The 23,381-nt window shown below is 55.8% G+C and overlaps 1 protein-coding gene across 6 annotated transcripts in view; it reads right to left on the bottom strand.

The window, feature by feature from the left end:
- Positions 1–1,250: 1,250 nt before the first annotated feature.
- The window catches only part of GRK5 (G protein-coupled receptor kinase 5), a 253,499-nt gene continuing 231,368 nt past the window's right edge, over positions 1,251–23,381 (bottom strand). For 3 of the 6 annotated variants that reach the window (XR_012094061.1, XR_012094064.1, XR_012094065.1), the window contains 8 exons: positions 21,458–21,495; positions 19,101–19,190; positions 17,409–17,617; positions 12,628–12,765; positions 8,174–8,311; positions 7,703–7,834; positions 4,923–6,029; positions 1,251–3,110 (listed from right to left, as the gene is read on the bottom strand). Coding sequence is in view for 1 of the 6 variants with exons in the window: in XM_007964246.3 (XP_007962437.3) it covers positions 5,931–6,029; positions 7,703–7,834; positions 8,174–8,311; positions 12,628–12,765; positions 17,409–17,617; positions 19,101–19,190; positions 21,458–21,495 (844 nt within the window). In the remaining 5 variants the exon portion in view is untranslated. Of the gene's footprint in view, positions 3,111–3,908; positions 6,030–7,702; positions 7,835–8,173; positions 8,312–12,627; positions 12,766–17,408; positions 17,618–19,100; positions 19,191–21,457; positions 21,496–23,381 lie in introns of those variants that run through there. The other 3 variants (XR_012094062.1, XR_012094063.1, XM_007964246.3) reach the window with 3 other exon arrangements.

Below are 23,381 nucleotides of genomic sequence, written 5' to 3'. Positions count from 1 at the left end.
GTGAGCGGGGCTGGAGTCATGTGGCTGGAGTTTCTCCCGCTGACACCCTGCCTGTCCCAGGAGAGACGGCAGCTTCTGTCTGCCTGGAGGCTGGCTTGAGCAGTGGAGGTTCTGGAGTGGTGAAAGCCCCAGAGACACAGCTGGGCCCTGAGGGGAGATCCTCCCCGTCCCTGTTCTGAGATCAGAGCATTTCCTGCTCCACTACTGTGTCTTCTGCCCTTGAAGGCTTCCCACATGGTCGGCAAATCCTCGGCCATGAGTTCCCTCCATTCTTCCATCCTGGGAGAGCCCCTTCCTCATCCCGCCCTCACTGCCACCCGGCCCCTCTTTCTCTCTGTCCAATTCCACAGGGTCCCCCAGTAAGCGGATTCTTCCCCAGGCTCCAGGCCTGGCTGCAGTGTGGCTCCAGACAGGGCTGGGTGTGAATGAGTGTGAGGTCAAGGCCAGGCCCCTGCTCAAAGCCAAGGTCTCTGTGCTAGGTGACACACGAGTTCCCACTGAATCCTCCAGCAGCCCCATCACTGAGGTGTGATCCCATTTACAGATGAAGACACCGAGGCTCAGAGTGGCCTGTTTAAGGTGATATCATTAGTAGGGTGTCGGCTGAGTCCAAGCCCTGCTCATTCTATTTACTGGTTTTTTAAAAAAATTTTTACCTTTATTTTAAACATAAACATCTCAGAGTAAGCCCTGTTCATTCTAACAGCTAAGGCGAGCAGGTGGAGGGAGACAGAAGAGGTCTTGGGTCCCAGTTCGGGAATCCCCGTTCCAAAGTGCAAGGGCCGCTGGGCCTCACTGGCTGCTCCATGTTCCAGCACGTGCCTGGCACGGTGAAGCCTGGACAGCCAGAATGGTCCCCTCTGCAGAGCCTGCCTCTTCTGCATAAAACCGGGCAGGTGGGACCTACAAATGCGCCGTTTGGTGTCATGGTGCTGGCACTGACTCGAGCCCTTGTCGCCCAGCTCCTCCTCGGTGCCAAGTGGCCGGAGCACTTCTAGAACCATTTGCTGGGCTGGGCTTGAGATCAGAAGCCAATGGCTTGGTAAGAATTCAGGTTTTCTTGGGCCCTGCCCACTGGAGCTGGGCCATCTGTGGGTAGTTTAGGGGGTGGTCGGTGTGGGGTCCGGGTTTGGGTGGGTTCCACTGTCAACCTTAGGAAAGGGTTAACCCAAAGGCCACAGGTATCTTGGGGACAGCTGTCGTATGCAGAAGAAACAGAACAAGAGCTCAGCAGCAGGAGAGAGATGCCATGCTATTTCAATTAAGGAATTTATTTCTCTTAAAAACAACAAGAGTGGTTCCATCTAGATCCAGCGGCACTGTGACATGGTAGACGGAACACACAGAGTTAGAGCAGTGGGAGAATGGAAGCCGCTGCCTTCAGGAGTGACCACCACCATGGAAGTTTCCATTCATTAATGTCCAAATCTCCCTGAAAAAAATTAGAAAGTTTTGGATGCGAGAAGGATTATTATTATTTAACAACACCAACAGCCTCTAAACTCTTCTAATTGAGAACACTTGCTTAGGGACTGGTACAGAAATGACTTCTTGATGGACTGGGGAAAGACGTCTAGATTCCACTTCGGGGGAAGTGTCTTTCTCTGCCAGGGAGAGCTGGCTTTTCAAATGTTTTCAATCACTGTCTCTGGCACAAGCCTTTACGTTTAGGCCAGGTGAGACACCCCCGGCCTGTGCAGGGTCTGACTTGCACACGCTGAGCTTCAACAGCTGGGTGGTGGGTGGGGAGGGCAGGTGTAGAAGGGGTCGCTGGGAGAGGAGGCTTCGCGATCGCGGTCTATTGTGATCAGGAAGATGGAAGCTCTCTGTGTTCATAATTCACACAGCGATGTCACTTCCAAATGCACAAAGACTTCATACTCACTCTCTTTCCACAGCCAGGGCTAAAAAGTTCGAAGATCCCATCTCAGAGTGTCGGGTTATGAAAACAGGAGACCACCTCTTGGAAATACAGGTATTCAAAAGGATGTGCATGCACACCAGGGGACCTCAGAGGACAGCTGAGTGTCACTCAGGCATTTCTTCTTTTTCTCAGAGATTTCTGATTATCCAGGAAGCCACCGTCCCCTTTGGCAAGGCCTGGGATGCCAGGCTCAAGGAGGTTGCAGTGCCCCCTCTGTTTTGAGGGCAGCGGCTCAGTGGGGAAGTCGATGGGTAGCTGGAACTGACAACCGAGGCTTTGGGGAAAGGACAGGGTGTGGAGGAAGAGAAGGGATTTCTACAGTGGGGCCAGGCTCCTACGAGAGGCATGGAGATTTCCCGGCTTCAGGAAGGGAAGGCCTTGGTATCCCCAGGGGCTCACCTGGGCTCTGATCCTACTATGCTGTCAATGCAAAGGCTGTGTGTCCCCAGGACTTCCCACCACTATTTGTCTAGGCAGCTGCTTGCCGATGTGTGTACGACCCAGGCTGCACAGCTGTGTCTGTGGGGCAGGCCAGGCCTCCCCGCTCCCGCCTCCGAGCAATGCCTTTCAGGAAGCCTCCTGTGGCTGTGCAGGACACAGCAACAGCGGGCAGTCCTGGAGCCCTGGGTTCCTGGCCAAGGAAGAGGCGGAATGGGTTAATGTGGGGTGCGAGTGCGTCCTCTGCAAGGCGGGGACTGGGTCTTCTTGCTATTCTGGGTGGTATTCTGGGTGCCCCCAAGGGACTCAATAAACACTTGTAGGTCATCATGGTGACCATGGCAGAGGCCGCCTCTGTCCACCAGGGACAGCAGCTCATCTCCTGAAATGCAGATGCAGAGACGCTTCTAAGAGACCCCATGTCTCACCTCAAAGGCACGAAGTCAGTGAACATCTGGTGAAAACAATGTCATGCCTGGAGCAAGAAAGGCTCTTCGGTGAAGAGCTCAGATGCATTCAAGAGAGTTCAATCTGTTCACTGTCCAAATATGCCTTATCCTGGACAGGTGGATGGGCGGAAGATGTTGTTTGCTTTTAATTTTAAAATACCTTTTTAAAAAATGACCGCTATAGGCCAGGGACAGTGGCTCATGCCTATAATCTCAGCACTTTGGGAGGTTGAGGCAGGAGGACAGCTTGGGTCCAGGAGTTCGAGGCCAGTCTGGGCAACATGGTAAGACCCCCGTCTCTACAAAAGAATTTTAAAAATTAGCTGAGTATGGTGGTGCACGCCTATGGTCCCTGCTACCTGGGAGGCTGAGGCAGGAGGACAGCTTGGGCCCAGGAGTTCAAGGCTGCAGTGAGCCAGGATCATGCCACTGCACTTCAGCCTAGGCAACACAATATCTTGTCTCAAAAAAAAAAAAAAAAAAAAGTGGCTATAGAAAACAAGGTTGGAGGAGGGGAAGGGACAGGACTGAGGACTCAGTAGGGAGAAGGCACTGGTCTAAAGACTTCCTTTCTCTTGCCACAAAGCAATGCATGAGCCAGAAGGAACAGGAGGCTTTAACAGGCCAAGTGACTCTGCCCCCATCTCCTCTGGGCACTCAGGGAGGGCTGGTGGTGAACATGATGGAAGACTGAAGTTATCACAGAACCCATGCACAGGCCTTGTGATAGTACCACCAGAGCTCTCGTGACCTAGAAACATGGCAGCCACACTTCTGTCATCTTTCTTGCTCCTTGGGGATTCTCTACTGCAAACGGGCAGGGCACTGGTTTTCAGGAATAAAAAGAGACTGCTTTCCAACACCAAGAATCCATTTGGTAAGGACTGAGCTGCTGTGAACCGGGCAAAAGGAACCCACCTCCTGGATGGGTGGCTGGGGTGGTGGCTTGGGCTGGTGACCGTCCTAGGACGACGGTCCTTCTTTTCATTGATAAAGGAAGTTCAGCAAGAGCTTAGGGATCTTAAAATACCATTCAAAGAGCTTTCCACTTCCTTGGAAAACTTGAATATGGCTGTATTTGTTTTGTATTCAGCCCAAGAAAGGTAATGGAAGGAGCCTCATAAAACAAGAGCTGCTCTTGAACAAAAAAAAATACTGCACATTAAAAAGAAGAATTAGCTAATTCTTCTCCCCCATTTCTTTGTAAAAGGACCTCAAAATGATCAGTCCCAAAGGCCAGGACTCTTTCAGAGGCACACCCCAGGACCCAGGGGTAGAGTCCGGGGGGAAGGCATGGAAACCGGGCCTCATGGCTGCTGTGCTCACGACTGTCCTCCCCACGACTCATGCTCCAATGCTGCCTGCGTCACCCAGAGAAATGTGTTTGGGATGAGCACCCCCAAAGCCCTGCTGATGGCCACAGCAGGAGTGCTCACACTCCAGGGTCATCAGAGTGATCTGATGAGCTTTTACAAGATGCAGGTTCCTAGGCCCCACTCCCAGGCATTCCCATTCTGTGGCTTGGGGTGGAGCCTGTGAGTCCGCACTTTGACAGGAGGTGCAGGTGCAGCTAGGGCAGGGTCCACATGATGAGAGACCCTGGCAGCTGCTGGGTGGCAGAGTCAGATACCAGGGACTCAGTCAGGCAGGGGACAGTGAGATCATATGTTCACCCTGTCCTGGACGGTAGGTGGGAGCAGACTGGCTCCTGGTCACTTCATGGAGGCAGTAGGAGGTGGCCAGCTGCTCCCTGGGGATGGACAGCCCTGCTACAAGGGTCTGAGAGCTGCCTTCAGAGTCCCCTGGGCTGGCAAAGCCACCAAGTCCTCTGGGAGCTCCCGCCTGAAACTTTGAAGTGTCCAATAGATCTTGCCTCTGCCCACCTTCCTGGGTGACTTTGTCTTGAGCTCTCTGATGGCCCGGTCTCTCCTTGGGCCTCTCGTTTGCCCGGAGAGACTGCCCCATCCGTGCCATGGGGGCCAGCACATTGATGGGGCTGTGAAGGTCTCGAAACCCTGTGAACGCTTCAGGGACACGCCGGGTCCCTGGGCCAACCTCCCTCCCCGCTACAGACTCAGCGGTGCTCCATTAGGATGAGCGTGCGGACTCACCTTCCAATGCTCCCACGGGCCCCGAGGCTTTGGGACACTTGGGGTTTCCTGACGAATCTTTACGATCCTATGCTTCTGTTAAAAATAGAACAAAAATCCCCCAATGCCAGCCTCTTGAAAACAACTGGCTTTAGCAGTCAGGACCTGCTTAGGAGGAAAGAGGCCCATCGCCCCCCCCGGCTGTAAACATCTGGATCTGCGCGCAGCCGCTTCCTGGAGGAAGAACAGACAGAGGTGGGTGCAACGGTGGCTCGGCGTGCCCCTCGAGGAGAAGGGCTCAGCCCAGACGACTCCGAGGGCCCCAGGAGAGGACATTCTGGCTGGGAGGTAGAAGTCCCACGTGTGTCTGAAACATTTAATTCAGATCGTTCCAAGCCGACAGAAGGGTGATACCAATGTGAGGAAACAGCTCCAGGGATAGATGTGGGCAAATACAAGCAATCCTTTAAAGGTGAAGTGTGAATCACTTTCTACATTTAATAAAGACATTTTCTCATTTGAGGCTCTGGAAGTCTTGAGTCACATTTTTTTTTTTTTTTTTTTGGTAAACCCCTCCCCACTAAAATGCCTTGGAACACATGGGTTAACAGTGGCTGCACAGAAAATATACACCCTCAAATCTCACTTTCTTTAAATACAAATATACAAAATGTAAACTGAGACAGTAGAGAAATTTACAAAACTTTTCTTTAAAAATCATAAAGACAAAATTCAGTTCTAGTTATGACGCTATTAAAATACGTGCAAGTTGTCGTATCCAATTGGATTTCTATTGCAATGTTCACCAAAGACAAATCCAATCCACCCCGGCCGGGGCCACCTCGGAAAACAGACCTGAGTGGAAATTTCCTTGAGAAACCTCGAGGTTCTACGTCGACGGGACGGATGGCCTCCTTCCCCGGCTCCTGGGGGGCTCCCCTGGCAGCCCCACCAGAGCAGAAGCTCCAGTACTTCCGCTTCTAAGGAGAAGGTCTGCGCTGGTTCCACTGTGGACTTCCAGAGCCGGAACTAGCTGCTTCCGGTGGAGTTCGAGCTGACGTGGTTTGAGTTTATGTGGTGGTTAAAATTGGTCTTGGAGCTGGGCGAACTCTTGGAATTGTTCTGATGCTGGGGTTGGGGTTGGGGGAGACGGGATGGAGAGAACAGCAGTCAGTCCTGGGAGCCCTGGCGATGGGTCAGGGGCTGCCTCCATCAGCTCTAACCCTTGCTTTTTATGGCCTTTGGAAGTCTCCCCTCAGAGCCAGGTGCAAGGGCCATCCCTGGAGGCACAGGGCTTTATCTGGTAAATGGGAAGAGCCAAGGAATTAACAGAACCTCCAATCAGGGTGGAGGCGGCCCCCCCATAATATCCACCTTGGTTACGCCTGCAGGCCCAGGGTTACACTGCCTGGGCTGGAATTCTCAGTTTGCCCCTCCCTCGCAGAGTGGCCTTGGGCATGCAATTCCATCTCCCAGTTTCCTCTCCTGTAACACCCAAGAAGAGCAGCTTCCGCAAAGGGTGGCTGGGAGGATACAATGGGGCCTCGTATGCAAAGGGCTCTACGAGGGCCCACCTGGGAAAGATGGGCGGTCGTGTCCATTCCTCGGGCCCTCCCTCTGCATCCCGTGGGTGCTGGGCCCTCCATGTTGCAGAGGGGAGGAGGAGGGAGGCAAGGAACGTTTGCTTCACAGGTGCTGGTGCCCGCGCCGTGCTAAGGGCTGCCACCCATGGCTCTAGGCAGCAGGCATTTCTATCCTGATGTTTCAGGCAGGCAAACTGAGGCGGGAGAGGTTCCATAAGTTTCCACATAACCAATAAGTGTCAGGGCTGGGTTTGAACCCGGGTCTGTGAGACTACATGGTAATTTCTCTTTCTAGGACCCAGGGTGTTCTTAGTGCGCCCGGCCATGAGGGGAGGGAGAGGTCATTCTTTCTGGAACTTCCATTTTATTTGATGGAAGCACTGAAGTGTTGTATTTTTATATTATCACTGGCCTAGTGTGCCTATCCTGGAGCTGGCTCTTTGGCGGGAGGAGGAAGGAGCAGAACTAGGTGGGGGAACCTCCCAGGCTCCAGGATGGGCACACCGGGCCACAGCTTCCTCCAGGGCCAGGCCAAGACGGGGTGTATGGTGGCCCCCTTCATGGTGTGGGGTGAGGTGGGGGCCCTTCCCCAGCATTTCCTCCACTGGCTCACACCAGCCCTTACCTAGGGCCAGGCTCTGACTGTCGCTAGAGGGCACAGCATTGGGTGGGGGCCATCCCAGGAGCCGGAAGGTTCTGCAGGGTCAGCCTCTACCCCCAGTTCTCCCTGAGCTTATGATGTTCAGTCTTTACATGACTGAGGCTTCATAAGGACCAGAGGGGGCAGCGGTTCTCAACCAGGGGTGACTGTGCCCCCAAGGACATTCAGCAGTGTCTGGCGCCTTTATGGGCTGTCATGACTGGGGAATGGGGTGTTGCTGCATCTGGTGGCTGGAGGCCAAGCTTGCTGTCTCAAATCTTGTGATGCACAGGACAGCCCCGTGACAAGGAATTAACTGGCCCCAGGTGCCAATAGTGTCAAGGTGGAGAAACCCACAGGGAGGGTGAATTTGGGCTGGCTCTGCCCTTCTGCCGTGGGGATCCCATCAGCTGCAGTGGGTGTCAGGGCCTCAGACATATCAGTTACCCTCCAGGCTGCTACTGCCCCAGACGCCTGAGTCCTCAGAGGGTCTCTCCTGGGGGTCTGCTGGTTTCCCATGGAAGCAAGCCAGGGGTCTCGGGGCTGATGCCAGGACTCGCCAGGCACAGGTGTCTCACCTGACGCTTGAAGATTCTCTGGAGCAGCCCTTTCTTTGGCGGTTCCGGAGGGTGATTTCTGTTCAGGTCTGGCGAGAGGGTACCATTAGGTCCAAACACGTTCAGCTCCTTAAAGCATTCTGTTTCTATCATCTGGAGGGGCCGTGAGAAAAAAACACAGGCCGTCACCTGGGGTGGTCAGGAAGCCCAGCAGCAGAGCCACTGGGGCTGACCCCTCCCCTGGCCTCACCTGCCCCTGAGCCACAACCCTTCCAGGTCTCGGGGGCTGGGCGAGGGTCCCCCTCAATGACTGGCCCGTGGTGGCCACAGCTCCCTGCCTGGCCACTGACAGCTTTCATGTGCTGCCTTCATGGAGAAAACAGAAACCACGCGCTCATCCTCCTGCCGCCAAACTCATATTCCTGACGCCTCCCTCCCCCTATTAGTCCCTCCCTCCCAACCAGCGCCAAGCAAGGGGCCTGCCCCGCTCACCTCATTTTGCCATGGGATGGACACAGAACCCGTGGAGAACTTGGAGTAGAAGTCGTCGTCTGTGTGGTCCAGATTGACGCCCTTCACAGTGGAGAACTGCTCAATGTCCAGCACGTCCTTACAGTACACGGCGCGGGGCTGCCAGGGGTACAGGGCTGGTCACACACGTGTCCTGCCTGCGGCTCCAGTGGCCCCAAGCTCAGGCCTTGGAGTTTTAATGGGGGAGCAGAGGGGAGTCTTCCCAGGACCCACCCCCAGAACTGCTGCGGGTGGTGGCTGGAGGGCGTGTGGCTCAGGGGCAGGTGAGTCCGGGGAGGGGTTGGCCCCAGTGGCTTGGCTGGGCTTCCTGTCCATCTCGGATGATGGCCTGTGGTTTTGTTTTGCGCAACCCCTCCAGGTGGGAGTGCAGCCCTCTCTCAGATCCATGAAGGGGACCCTGGCCGGGGTGACACAAGAGTTCAGGGCACCTGGGTGCCCAGTCCAGGGCTCCTTTTGCCATCGCTCCCTTACCAGTACAGGACAGACGTGGGATGGAGTCCCAGCAGTGGGGCTTATGAACTGTGGGGAAGTCTCATATCCCCTGAGGCCTGTGTCCTGTTTCCTTACCGGCAAAATGGGGACAACGAGGTACCTATGCGACAGGGCTGCTGTCAGTGCTGGCCACCGAGCCTGGCGCCCGTAACTGGGAGCTGGTATTATTATTGTACCAGGGCATATCTTTTACCTTACTCATCCCTCAACTGTGCACTGGGGGCCTGCTCTATGCCAGGGCAGAGATGAACCTGGGTGGACCTTGCCCTCTAAGAGTTCAAGGTTGGTGCGGGGAGGCTTCCCAGAGGCTCTGGAGATGAGGCCTTTACACAGACGGCCCCAGGTGGGGTGCCAAGGGATCCCCAGACCTGGTGACACATCTGTCGCTGGAGGGTAGAGGCTACCTCCTGCTCACAGTCTCCTGACATTTGGCTAATTCGAAGGTTGTGAATCAGTGCACCGGCTCAGTGAGGGCTCTGCCATGCCAGGAAGGTTCTAGCAATGGTGTCAGGGCTTGGCACTTTCTGGGACTCTCCCCTCCGGTCTGCTCTGGTCTCCAGCTCAAGGCTCGAGGCCATGCTGTCCCCAGCAGAGCAAACCATGGGCCCAAGGGCATGTGGGCGGAAGCAGGGGTGGGGGCAGGGGTGTCCGGGTGCAGAGCAGCGACCCTTCTCTAGTGCCCAAAGCCCGGGGTGCACGCCACCGTGGAACTCAGCGGACTTTTAGCTGGAAGCAAGACCACATCATTCACGCGGCCAGCGCAGAATGAAAACGCAGGGCCCATGTTCCACATTTAAAATTTTAAGATGGCAACAGAGGGCACTGAGCCAGGTGTGGGGCCCAGGGTGCCCTAGGGGGTGCCCAGGTCAAGCTCACAAAACTGGCCTTGGGTGGCTTGCAGCAGAATGTTAAGAAATGAGCGTATTTTAAAAATCTGTAATGGAACAGGAAGTTATCTGGCACACCCAAACCCCTCTTTCATGGCTATTATTTCCTTGGAAAGGTTTCCTTTTAAAATACGTTTTTTATTTTTAAAAAGTGTCAATGGAAGTGAAAAAGATGATGTCACTAACAGCGCTTGTGGTTTAGGAATGTGGCAGCAGCCCTGACAGTGGTGTGGGGACAACTGTGGAGGCTGGCGGGGACGACCATCGGGGGCTGGCGGGGACGACCGTGGGGGGCTGGCGGGGACGACCGTGGGGGGCTGGCGTGCAGCCTGGGGAGGGCCAGAGGGGAAAAGGCAAAGTCCCCAGCTGACAGCGACTTTGCACTCCAGGGCCTGCAGCCTTTGCTCACCTGAGGCCTCAGATGCCAGGAACAGAGGCCCTGGGCCACAGGGTACACGGTGGGGGAGGAGGGCACTGGCGGGCTGCTCTGTGCGCCTTGTCAGGCTGTGCACCTTGCGGGGCTCTGCTACCTCATCCTCCTAATGCCCTGATTCGAGATGGCCAGCGTCACTCCCAGGGTGACCAACTGTCCCTGTGTCCCGAGGACACAGGACTTTCTGTGCTAAAAGCAGGACAGTCCCAGGCAAAGCAGGACAGTCAGTCGCCCTGATCCTCAGGGCTGCCTCCTTCCACACGCTGCTTCTGGGGCCCAGAGCACTCTTCTCCAGCCGTGCCTGGGTGCACGCACGGAGGCCCCGCTACTCTCCAATCTTCCTTAAGGCTGCCTGTTCTCTTCTCTTGTGACTCATATTTCTACTTGTATTTAAGGGGTTTTGCTGACAACCCTCCTCCTTTTCAGACTGGAAGTTCCATGAAGGAAACAACCAACCGTTTTGTGCGCCATGGGATCTCCCTTGGCGCCTGGCATGGGACCTGGAGTGTGCTGGAAGGTAGAGAAATAGTTCCAATGCCATGACTCATCTCAGCCCATCACCATAGCAACAGGTAGCCCAGAGGCCACAAGGATGGCCACCCGGGTTCCAAACCTTTGCCACACCCCCAATCTGGGCGCCCACATCCTCTCCAATTTCGGACATCAGCCCAGTGGCACAACCATGATGTTCATGCAGTCATGCTATGTGGTTTCCTGGAATACCAAGGAGTGGCCACTCCCAAAGCCCTTGACACCAAAAACAAACAACAAATAAACAACACACTCCCTGCACGTGGTGCTTCTCACAATAGTGACTCTCAACCCTGGCTGCATGCTAGGATCAGCTGGGGAGGTTTCAAAACTCCCGAAGCCGAAGTCTTACCCCAGCCTCCCTGGGGGCTGGGTCCAAGGCGAGTGTTGCTCATGCTCCCCCGCGGTTCCCCAGGCAGCCAGGGTCGAGAGCAATGCTGTGATTACCATTCTCCCCCTGCCTGCTCAAGCTCATCCGGAGATTGAGTTTGCAGCATTCAGTGACTTTCGCTTTTTTTTTTTTTTTTTTGAGATGGAGTCTCGCTCTATCGCCCAGGCTGGAGTGCAGTGGCGCAATCTCAGCTCACTACAACCTCTGCCTCCTGGGTTCAAGCGATTCTCCTGCCTCAGCCTCCTGAGTAGCTGGGATTATATGTGCGTGCCACCATGCCCGGTTAATGTTCGTATTTTAGTAGAGATGGGGTTTCACCATGTTGGTCAGGCTGGTCTCGAACTCCTAACCTCAGGTGATCCGACTGCCTCAACCTTCCCAAGTGCTGGGATTACAGGCATGAGCCACCGTGCCTTGCCCTACTCTTTACATTCTCAGTGGTCCCCGTGTTTCTCCAAAAAGCATTCCCTGATTACCCATCACACTGATGCCATCCCTGGCCGGACAGGGGCTGTGGTATGGTTGCCATGGATACTGATCTGCACCCAGCAGCTTCCCAAGCCCGCTGCTGTCCCACAGGACCAGGGGAACCCCACCTACAGGGGGTGCCAGAGTTCCAAGCACGGTCCCCACCTGTCTCCACTCAGGGCGGGTACTGGTAAGTGATAACCACTGGTTCTGGGGGAGGGGGATGCAGAGGCCCTGATTTGTACCATTTGCAAATTGCTGCTGTGCAGATGCTACCACTGGGATCTACTGTAAGCTGCCGACGCAAAGCCACTGGACACGGAATTGGGAAGAGATGTGCATATGAGCTCTCCGGAGATGACGTAATTCGCCTGCAGCACACCACTGCTCCCACGGCCTCCACAGCCCCGGCCCAGCCCCCACCGCCGGCAAGGGGTCATCTGCGGGAGCGTGGCAGGAGCTGAGACACAGCAGGCCTTCCTGGCTTCTGACTCCCTGACTTTACACAGAGCAGGCCCCGAATTCACAGCTCGTATCCCACACAGATCACCCAGCCTCTGCCTGGTCTGCCTCTCTTGGGCCTCTGATCCAGCTGAGAGCTCACGATTTATTGACCATGCAGGGGACTTTCAAGGACAATTCTACCTCAGCAGGAATCTTGCCTCACACACTGACTGGTGGCCCTGGGGACCTCCTGGGAAGACATGACTCCCTGCAATGTAAGCTGCTGGGGGAGGGGCCTTTTTTGTTCCTGCCTGGCCCAGAACCTGGCGTCTACAGTAGGTGCTCAATGTATGCACGCTGGTCAAGCTGAACTGAACGTGGTGGCCCTCAATGCTCTTGGAAGCATTCCCCATTCAGTTCTCATTTCACCCTCAAATCTCCCAGGCAGGTAGGAGGCGTGAGTGTTACTGGCTTCACTGGTCAGGGAGGAAACTAATGCTTAGAAGGATCTGTCCAGGACTCCCTGACCCGCGAAAGTGCCCAAGTCTTTGGAAGCCAGTGTGGGCTCCCTGGCCCATGCCTCTTCTGCACGGCCTGGCGTGAAGTTCATCTGCAGCTGAGGCAAGGAGTGGCTGGGAGGGGACTCTTTGGTCCCCACAAAGACACGATGTGCCCCACACTCTGCACCAGCTCACTGTGAAGCAGCATTGGGGGCCAGCCCTGGGTACCCTGCGAAGGGAGCTTCTGGGGGCTGGGGGGTGCTACTCACGTCTGGAACGAAGGGAGGATCCAACATCCCGGCTTCTAAGCGCTTGAAGTTCATGTTCCTGAAGAAGGGGTGTCTCTTGACCTCTGCAGCCCCCTCCTCCTGGCAGCCCAGCCTCTGCTTTGCATCTTTGGTGAGCAGCTGAAACAGATAGAGCCCCATGAAGCCACTGGGCCTCTCCTCCTGCCTGAACCTCCTGCCTCCACAGTGTCTGTGCCACGCACAGGAACCCAAGACATGCTGCCCCACCCTGCAAGGTCTCGCTTCAGGGCTGCCTCTGAGTCTTGGCATGCATCTGTGCTCACACCTTCACAGGCTGGCTAGACGCCTGATAGGCCAGGGGAGCAGGAATCTTGTGTTCCTCCCAGGACTACAGACCTCGTTCCTGGGTTATGGTGGGCACTCATTAATGGGTGTCGAGTCAATGTCACCTCTTCTGTGTAGGGTAAGCAACAAAAGGCAAGGACTGCATCGATAGCTCTCTCTTGTTCACGTACTCGGCTAATTTGCAGACTTGCACCTCCTGGGTGCCAGCCCCTTCCTGACAGAGAAGACACTGCCGAGGGACCTGGCCTCTAGGAATGCCCAGACTCATGGGGGGCTAATCATGCTCAGAGGACACATCAAGGTGATACAGATGGGCACCCCGGGGCCAGGAGGCACGACTGGCTGCCAGCTGGAGGTCAGGGAGCTGCATGGGGAAGGGGTATTTGAGTTGAGTCTTGTAGGACAAATAAGCTTTCAAGGTATGGGTGTGGGGAGGGGTACACAGGTAGAGGGAACTGTGCCAGCAAAGCAGAGTGGCAGGGCGTGCAGGGTGTGTCTGGGGAATATCCAAAACACGTTTGACTTAGAGAGCAGGAGGAGGGTGCGGAGATCAGCCAAGGGGAGGGGCTGGTGGGGGGAGATGATGGAGGGTGCAAAGATTGGCCAGGGGGAGGGAATGGTCGGAGGAGATGATGGAGGATCAGAGATCTGCCAGGGGGAGGGGCTGGTCAGAGAGAGATGATGGAGGATCAGAGATGGGTCGGGGGAGGGGCTGGTGGGGGGAAATGATGGAGGGTGCGGAGATCGGCCAGGGGGAGGGGCTGGTCGTGGGAGATGATGGAGGATCAGAGATGGGTCAGGGGGAGGGGCTGGTTGGGGGAAATGATGGAGGGTGCGGAGATTGGCCAGGGGGAGGGGCTGGTCGTGGGAGATGATGGAGGATCAGAGATGGGTCAGCGGGAGGGGCTGGTTGGGGGAGATGGAGGATCAGAGATGGGTCAGGGGGAGGGGCTGGTCGGGGGAGATGATGGAGGATCCTGAAGGCCGGGTCGGGTGGTAGGATTTTCATCTGGAGGTAGAAGGAGCCAGGGATGGCTGATGTAGGGGAGTGTCTTCATCAGAACCAAGAGGCAGGAAGGTTACCAGGAGAGGAAGAGGCTTTGGGAGCAGACTCCGGGTGAGATGGGATGTGGCTGTGAATGAGGCCAGAGGGCTGGACCCACGCAGGGGGCCTCGACTGGCCGTGGCGGCCACATGACCGCAGGGCCCCGGCCCCTGACCCGCACTCCCAGGGCCCCAGCCTTGTGATTCTCTCTTCTCCTCTGCCCTACTGAGCACTGCACCTGTATGCAGTTGGTGTCTACTAAATGTCTGCTTTATGGTTAAAATTCGGAGCAACCTGCATGGGGGGAGGGGCGCAGCCTTGTTTCTTCCCAGTGCCCCATGCGCTTTGCTCATATTCATCCCATGTACACTTCCTGCCGGCTCCTGTGGGGCAGGCGCTGCGCCGGCTGGGGACCCAGGAGAGTAGCCAGATCGACCTCCTGGGTCTCAGGGTCTGGAGGCGGCTGCCCCCCAAACAAAGGAATCGAAGGTGGCATCGGGGCCGGCACCAGGTTCCACCCTTGAAAAGGCTAAGCAGAGAGCTCAGTCGCTCACAGCGTCGCCCTCTAATGCCCCCACGGACCACCAGGCTGGCGGCTCAGGGTCTGGTGCTCATGCCTCTGCTTCTCTCTCTGGGGGCTTCACTGTTTAACAAAGGCTCAAGCATTGGGCTGGGCTGGGCCCAGGCGCTGCACTGTTCTAAGTAGTCCCTCAGAGGCAAGTCTCCTTCCGCAGAGGCTGCAGTGGCTGGCCAGGAAGGTGGCACAAACGAGGGCGAGAAAGGCGAGGGGTGGGCTAGGTGAGCCGGGCCAGGCTTCACGTCAGCTCCTGCCAGGTGGGACGGTAGCCAGGGCCTGAGGCTTCTGCTTTTCAAGAGAAGCCAGAAAATCCAGGTTATTATATGAAATCTCCACATTTTAAAATCTTGGCAATGAACCTACCATTTACTTCTTTTGAAACACCCTGTGCAGGTTGAACCAAACACCCACCTATATGTTGCCATTTGAAACCCTGGCATCCGGTCAATGGTTTGCAGCCATGTCGTGAGGTAAGGAGTTTGCAACCATGCTATCAGGTGGACACCAGGAGAAGTAAGAGGAAGAGAAGGTGTGAGCTGGGATGGGTGGGGCAGGCAGAGTGGGCTTCCTGGAAGAGGAGTACAGATGGGCTGGAAGGACAAGTGAGACCAAGATGGCTGAAGGGCAAGAGGGAGCTGGAGCGGGGGCTAAGGCCCAGTGCTGGGACTGAGCAGGGGCTTGGGGAAGATGGAGGCTGAGGTCTGGGCCTATGGACTGGGCTCAGGGGACAAAGAGGTGAGATGTGTGAATTTCTGGGCTCCAGAGGAGGGGGAGCGGCTTCTGTGGCTGCTAAGGTAGAATGGGGGACAGACCTGGGGGCCAGAGACCAGCTTCCTGGCCGATTGTGGAGGGGCCCTTTTAGGTAGGCCGGGCTGGAGCCACCAGAGCCTAGAAATAGCCCTGTGAACCCGGGGCCTGTGAGCTCTCCTGGCAAGCCAGGCTCTGCAGTGTCCTGAGCTGCCGCCAGCTGGAGGGGACAAGGTAGGTCTGCATGCCAGAGATGTTGCAGTAAAGGGCATGAAGGAGGCCTAAGACCAGACTCCCAGGACCCAAGATCATTTGTAAGGGAAGCCGCAGCAAGGCCAGAGGCTTCCAGAGGACAGTGGTTTTGTACCCACCGGACAGGTCCTCTGGGAGCAGCAAGCTTTCTCTCAGTGTCCACCAGGGGGCAGCAGAGGGACAGCAGCGCTCTGGTCCAGGGTGCAGCAGGAGATCCCAGCTCCAAAGCCAGGGGCCAAGGTGGGTGACTGGGGTCCGGGGGTGAGACTGGGGCCCTCTCCACCTCATCATCCTCTTAGTATGTCCCATATCCCTGCTGAGATCTCTCAAGACCTGCTTCTCTGATTGCCTGGCCCTGACCTGGGACATTTGGTGATGCTCTGCCCACGGCTGTCTGACCCCATCTTTCCCTTGTCTAGTTTTGTCGCACCTGACAGGTATCTCCCAATGAGACAGCCAAGCATGGCTCGCACCCACGTTTCCATGTACTCGACCAGTGCTGCACTGCTCCTCTGGTTCCCCCACCCTAGCCCCGGCTGCGATGACCATGTGGTTTTCTCTGAGGCCCCAGCTACACGGCGGGCCAACAGCTGTGGGGTTAGGGTGTGGGTCTGCGGTACACACAGGCCTTCTTCCCACAGCTCTGTGAGGTGAGGATGAGGTTGGTGACAGGAAGGGGCCGAGCAGAGGTGTTTGGCTGCAGGAGAGGGGCCTCTGGGGTGAGGAGCCGAGCCAGACCCTCCTGGGGCCGCTCGCAGCGCAGCCTCAGGTCTTCCTGAGCAGAAGCGTTGCAACTTTTAATCAACTCCCCGGCCTGCTGCTTCCTAAACTCCGGGAGCTGCCTGGGTTGTCCACGCACACGCTGAACCTGCCCCCAGAGTCCCTGCAGATGTAGAGGGGTGGGAAGTGTGGTTCCCCCTCCCAGACTCGGCCTGCCCATCTGTGGCTCCGGGTACATGGGGCTCCAGGGAAAGAAGAGGAAGTCTGTGGGCTGGCAAGTGTGGAGCTGGGTGCTCTGGCCCTTCCTGTCCCTGTAAGGCTGGCATTAGAGGGCAGCTGCTTGCAGTGGGGGTGCCAGCACAGCTGTGCTGGGGACCATAAGGAGGAGGGCCCCAAGGGGGCATGGCTGGACTTGGGGGCTGAGAGCCAGGCAGGAGCAGGAAGTAGCCATCTCCCCAAAAAGCCACTAGTCCTGGTTCCCAGGAAAGGGCCTGAGGGCCGGCGTTGGGGGGCCCAGGGGCAGGGCGGGCACGGCAGACTCCGCTCCCATATCCCCCACTTCCAATGGCTCCTGTCACTCCTTTATCTGGCTTCCAGTCCCCACATCTGGCCCCACCCACCCAGCTTGTGTAATCGTCACTCCCACCATGTCCTGCCTTTGGGTGGGTCAGACCTCACTATCCCTAGACCCTGCCACGCAGGAGCCAGGCCGGCGTCTTAAACCAACACCTTGGGATCCAGAGGTGGAGGGAGCAGGAGGCCCAAGGGCAGGGGTGGGGGCTTGACTCAAGGTTGCTTTGTGTCTAGCTCAGACCACCGCTTCTCCGCCCTGTGCAGACCCCCACAGGCTGGATGTGAGGGTGTTCCACACTGTTCCCCTCACCCCCCTTCCCTTGCTTCCTGGGTGTCCCTGCCCCACCCAGACTTTCTCCTGGAAGCCTCTGCTGACCACCCCAGTCCGCAGCAAGGAGTGCCCTCAGCTCTAGCTTGGTGGGCTGCACCCCCCACCACACCCTAGCGTGCTCAGATCCCCGTCCCTTCAGCCAGCGTTTGCTGTTTTGGGGACAGACTGGGGCCAGGCCCAGGGAGGGTAGTGTCTGGCCACCAGGAACTCACCATCTTGCAGATGGACTCGGCCTCCTCGGAGAACTTGCGGGAGTACACCTCTTCGGTCTCCAGGACCCGGCGGTCCACCTCCTCCCGCTTCACCTTCTCCTTGCGGCCGCGGAATGGCGACTGGCCCTCGATCATCTCATAGATGAGGCAGCCCAGGCCCCAGTAGTCGGGGCTCAGGCCGTACCTCTGGTTGTTCAGGACCTCTGGAGCTGGAGGCAGAGGAGAGGAGAGAGGAGTGAGGAGTGGGGAGACAGCTGGTGGCACTGCTCACTGAAGGCCTGGAGGTTCATGGCTGGGACAGTGGCCGCCACCAACTCCTACCCCACCAACTGCTATGAATACCACCTCCTCCAGGGAGCCTGCCCTGATGACTCTCCTCTGTGCCCCCGAAGGACTCTGATTGTAGCTTTAGAACTCTGACCACTGTGGATGGAGGTGTCCTGCACTCTTGATGTCCCCTTGCCTAGAACATGAGCTACTTTATTCACTACTGTAACAAGTACGACACCTGGCACAGAACAGGTGCTATTGGTATATTTGTTTCAATGAATAAAGGTGTATCTACCCAAATTAAAGATGATCTTAAATTTATCTGTAATTCAAACCATCTCTTGCTATGTCTTCTCTACCACTTTGATAAAGTGAATTACAGATTCATCATAGAAATACAAAAAAGATAATTCTGCATCATCAGCACATATGTCTGGAGGGAAATGCATCCACACACATGCTGGTTTGCACACAAGAGCCTGGGCAGACAGATGCATGGAACACTCTGCAAAAGGAGACCCAGGCAAATGCACACACAGGTAGGCAGATCTGTCATCCACCCATCCATCATCCCATCCATTCATCCATCCATCCACCCACCCGCCTACATCCCTATCAATCATCGATCAGCATTCACGTGGGCACACACACACTCACATACACACAGACACATACCCCACAGGTTGCCAAATGTCATGCAATCTGAAAAGGGCCCTCTAGCACCAGAGACAAGGTACACCTCCCAAGCAGCTGCTGTTGGCACCAGCCTGACCAGAGGGTGGCAGCGTGCCTGGTCCTCGGAGCTCTCTGGGGCCCCTGCCTCTCAGGGGAAGGAGGGTAGGCATGTGAAATGCACAGGAGGAAGCCCAGGGCGTGCTCCAAATTGGATGGGGGATTCTAGGGCACAGGACTTAACTCTGGGTCTCTTCCCTGCAACCCCCAGGACTCTGGTCTCGGAGCAGACTAAGGCAAGGCGTCAGGAACCGAAGGCTGCTGTCTACTGGAATCACGCTCGGTGATGCCGCAGGTGTGCCGCCTCTCATTTGGGGGCTCTTCTGAATTATCTCCTTCCTCTTAAGGGTCTCTCCTCCTAGACCTCTGCTTCAATGTGGCCTCCCCTAGCAGCGCTGTGTGCGAGGCCCCGACCCCTAAGAGTGGCTTGGCTTTGGACACAGGTGGGGCTGGGACCTGGGAGTGCAGACAGCTCAGAGCAGTCATCACATCTGGGGCCCCTGTGCTCCTCCTCCCCCTGGCTAAGGCCGCCCCCCAGCAGCCCCGCAGAGACTGTGACTCTGCGTGTGATCAGCAGTGCACAAAGAGGCAAGAGGCTCTGCGGGCAGGCTCTGGGGGCTCAGCTGGCAGTGAGCAGGGGCGGCCCCAGTGGGTATCGGGGTGCGTTGACAGAGGCAGCCCAGCACTCACCCATGTAGCCAACAGTGCCCACCCGGCCGCGGATCAGGTCTCCCTCGGGGATCTTCACAGCCAAGCCCAGGTCTGAGATCCTAATGTGGCCTGAGGGGGACAGCAGGGTCAGTGGGTTCCCGGGACAGCCGCATGGGCGCCGGGCCTTGCTGTGTGCCCGTGGGCAAGGCACACGAGCTCTCAGCACTCTCATCTGTCCGAGGACAACAGGGACCCCAATCTGCCATCTCAGGGTGACCACAAGACCCTTGGGGGAGTGCAGGTGTGGGAGGACACAGGAAAATGCCCACTCTTCAGGAGTGGAACGTAAAGATGCTATAGGATGCCTGGACCCGGCTGGACTGGACGTTGGCCGACCTGCCTAGTCAAAGGCTGAATGGGCCTCATGGACGGCTGAGGTCACTGAGAATCTTGGCTTATTCTGGGATTACTTCATGGGAAAAATGTGAGGTCCTGCTGGCATTCTGCAACTATTTGCTTAAGGGGAAAAAATTATAAAACAATTTGGGAAGCAGCTCCCAGGCCTGCCTTGCTGGTCTCTGGAGGTTGGTTGTTTTTCACTTTAGAGAAACGAGAAGGGAAAATGTCTGGTCTGACCCGGCAGAGCCTGGAGATGAATCTGAGCTCACAGCCCAGCACGGACCCGAGAGCGGGAGACGCCGAGCTGAGCTCCACTTCGGTCTTTGTCCCTCCCACGGCCCACCTGGGCAGGGTCACAGCCACAACTTACCCCCACAGGAAGGAGCACGTCCCCTTTCCTTCCCTGCCTACGGGCAGCAGGGCCCCATCCCCACCCCTCCAGCCTAGGTGTCAGCAAGGGCCAGTGTCAAGACGCCGTCAGGCTGTAGCTGCATGGACTCCCTGGCTCGGTGGGGGCTGACAGTCAGGACAGCAGAGGAGCAGGGTGGGCTTTGTTCTGAGACCAAGGGAGGCACTGGGCTCATCCAGAGACGGCGGCAGGCCTGGGCCCTCCGACCGCCCCTCCACAGGGCAGTACCCCATGCAGACCTCTCTTCAGGTCATCAGCGACCTAGTCTCTCCCCTCCCTCTACTGGGGACTGCCAGGGTGTGGGGCCTGCTGGCAAAAGGCCCAGTTTCTGCCCTCGGCTCCCCACTGATGCTGCTGGGTGACTCTGGCAGGATGGCTCCCCTGAGGCTCAGTTTTGTCATCTGTAAAATGGGCACAGAGATGCTGTCTTGACTTTCTCTGTGCAGGTGGGAAGATCTAGTCAGATCAAAGGTGTGGAAATCACCCAGGCAAAGTGGCTCAAGCCTGTAATTCCCAGCACTCAGGGAGGCTGAGGCGGGTGGATCACTTGAGGTCAGGAGTTTGAGACCAGCCTGGTCAACATGGCAAAAACCCCTTTCTACTAAAAATATAAAAATTAGCCAGGCATGGTGGCACATGCCTGTAATCTCAGCTACTTGGGAGACTGAGGCAGCAGAATAGCTTGAACTCGGGAGGTGGAGGTTGCACTGAGTTGAGATCACGCCACTGCACTCCAGCCTGGGCAATAAGAGTAAAACTACATCTCAAAAAAAAAAAAAAAAAAAAAAATAATAATAATAATACAAAAACTAGCCAGGTGTGGTGGCGCATGCCTGTAATCCCAGCTACTTGGGAGGCTGAGGCAAGAGAATCACTTGAACCTGGGAGGCAGACATTGCAGTGAGCTGAGGTCATGCCATTGCACTCCAGCCTGAGCAACAGAGTGAGACTCTGTCTCAAAAAAAAAAAAAAAGGTGTAGGAACTATTTTCCAGGTGTGAGGCTACACAGCTATGAGGGTTACTGTGGTTGTTCTTGCTATTCAGTGCCCACAGCCAAGAGAAAATAATGATGGTAATGCACAAGCATAATGCCTAAGACATTTACAGCTGGGTAGACCGACGAGCAACTCCCTCTCAAGCTGTCATGTAGAAGCCTCGCCACAACCCTCTTCCCTCTGGGTGGGCAGGGCAGGGCAGGACGCTTTGCTTCCATTTCACAAACAAGATGAAAGATGGAGAACTTAGTGGAAGTTAAGTATTTGCCCAGCGTCTCTGAAATTCTAGACTCCTTGCTCAGTGTGCTGTAGAGACCGCGCCCGGCCAGAAGTTATTTTAGCACTTAGAGCCTTATGATCAAAGGGAATTTTAAAAACTCTGAATTTCTATGTCTCTCTGAACACTGCCTGTTCACCAAGCAGGAGCTCTGTCCATGCTCACAGCTTTCTCTCTTCCCCAGGTACCCAGCACGAGCAGTGGGAGTGGGGCCTGTGGTCAGTCTCCCCAGCCCTCTCTGAGAATCCCTGGGAGGCCCTTTGCTTTCTCTGGGTTGCGATGCTCGCCTCAGCTATCGAGTAGGAAAAGACTTACCATAATCATCTAACAGGATGTTTTCAGGTTTCAGATCTCTGAAAGGAAAAACGACAAGCATCAGAGTGTGGGCATTCTGGGCAGACAGGATGCACTGGCATCTGGTTGACCCCTCGGGCTAACCAGGCCTAAGTGGCCACAGGGTGTTTCCTTCCCACCTTGTGGCTCAGGCTGTCTGCTTTGAGTCAAAATGATCTTCAGCTCATTTCTCTCCTTCCAGTAATTTAAAGCAACACTGCTGGTTGCCACAGGCATTTCCCAACCCTGGAGGGTGACTGGGAAAGTTAGGAAAAGGCCAGTCATGGCCCCTGTTCACACATCAATGACTCTAGGGCTGAGGATACTTCTGGTGGGGTAACAGAGCCCCTCCAAGGCTGGGAAGACCCTGCAGGTCTCAGGAAGCCCTGAAGGCAGAACAGGGCCTGGAGTGAAGGGAGCTGCACAATTGGGAAGAGAGGATCGAAGGGGAGAAGGTGGGGGTACAGGAAAAAGACCCCCTTTGGGATGCGGCCTGCAGGAGACTGGCACATTCCCTAACTCCAGCTACATTACAACGCTGGAGAAAGCACAGCTATAGGGCACGGCGTAGGTGTGGCTGCCTTATCCTGTCCCTAACGTCTCTTCTCTTGATGATGGAATCTTGCTCACAAGAAGGGGAGCCTCTGCATTCCCAGGATGGGGGGAGAGCCAGCAGAGGAGCTGGTTTTATAGGAAAAAGTCTTCTCTATGAGTAAAAGAACAGCCAACAGGAGTGTGTGCAACTCATTAAGCCATGGGGCAAACAGTACACAGGATCTGGATGGAGGCTCCAGTTCTCAACCACTCAGCTTTGTTTATTTAACTGATGGCAGCTGTCCTCATGCAGAGTGGTTAATGTACCCAAATCCAGCCAGTGAGCCTCATCAAATGATAATTGGTGTTTGTATATCCTTATTTATCACAAAATACTTTTGTTGCTGTTGTTATTTAAACGGCATTCTTTTGATGTGTTAACAATTCCAAATAAGGGCAGGAGCCATCATCTCAACAAGCTGGCTGCCACCAGGCTAGCAGGGCAGCTCACTAGTGGGCACTGGTCAGAACCGAGCCCAGAGAGAGGCCGTGGCGAGTGGCCACAGGCAGGGAGGAGGCACTGTGGTTCTTTCTGCCCCTGGAAGAAGAGAAGCTGGAACTTGGAGGGCTTTCTTCTCTCTTTTTAAATAAAAGGCAATCAAGTAGAGAATTCTTTGTCCAACCCTTAGGGAAAATTTTCCGACTCTTCACTTGAATGACAACAAAATAGAAACATAAATGGGGGGATGGTATGGGGGGAAGGGCATGTCATCAAGACCATTCTTTCTTGTTTTCAAAACCTTCCTGGTCCCAAGATGAGCTCCACTGTAAAGGTCTTCAGACTGGGCTGTGTGTTGGGGTCTGCCAGGACCAAGCAGGGGGTTCCCTTCTGTCCGAAGTTTTAGGGGTTTGGATTTCTTTGCATCAGGATGCTCTGTCCTGGCATCTTTTGGGATCGCCCTCCCACCTCCCCCTTCTCAATAACTCTTCTCCCAAGTTACAGAAGAAAAGCAGCTTCCTCCCCTCCCGAGTATGACTGTAGTGACCCACTCCAGATGTCAAAACCCCCGGTTCCAAAGGACTGATTAGAAGTGAGATCTACCTGGCTGGGCGCAGTGGCTCATGCCTGTAATCCCAGCACTTTGGGAGGCCAAGGAGGGTGGATCGTGAGGTCAGGAGATTGAGACCATCCTGGCTAACACGGTGAAACCCTGTCTCTACTAATAATACAAAAAATTAACCGGGCATGGTGGTGGGCGCTTGTAGTCCCAGCTACTCGGGAGGTTGAGGCAGGAGAATGGCGTGAACCCAGGAGGCGGAGCTTGCAGTGAGATCGCACCACTGCACTCCAGCCTGGGTAACGGAGCAAGAC

The sequence above is a fragment of the Chlorocebus sabaeus genome, chromosome 9 (genome assembly GCF_047675955.1).
Source record: "Chlorocebus sabaeus isolate Y175 chromosome 9, mChlSab1.0.hap1, whole genome shotgun sequence".
NCBI lineage: Eukaryota > Metazoa > Chordata > Mammalia > Primates > Cercopithecidae > Chlorocebus > Chlorocebus sabaeus.
Note: the sequence above shows the minus strand (reverse complement) of the source record. Positions and strands in the feature narration are given on the sequence as shown.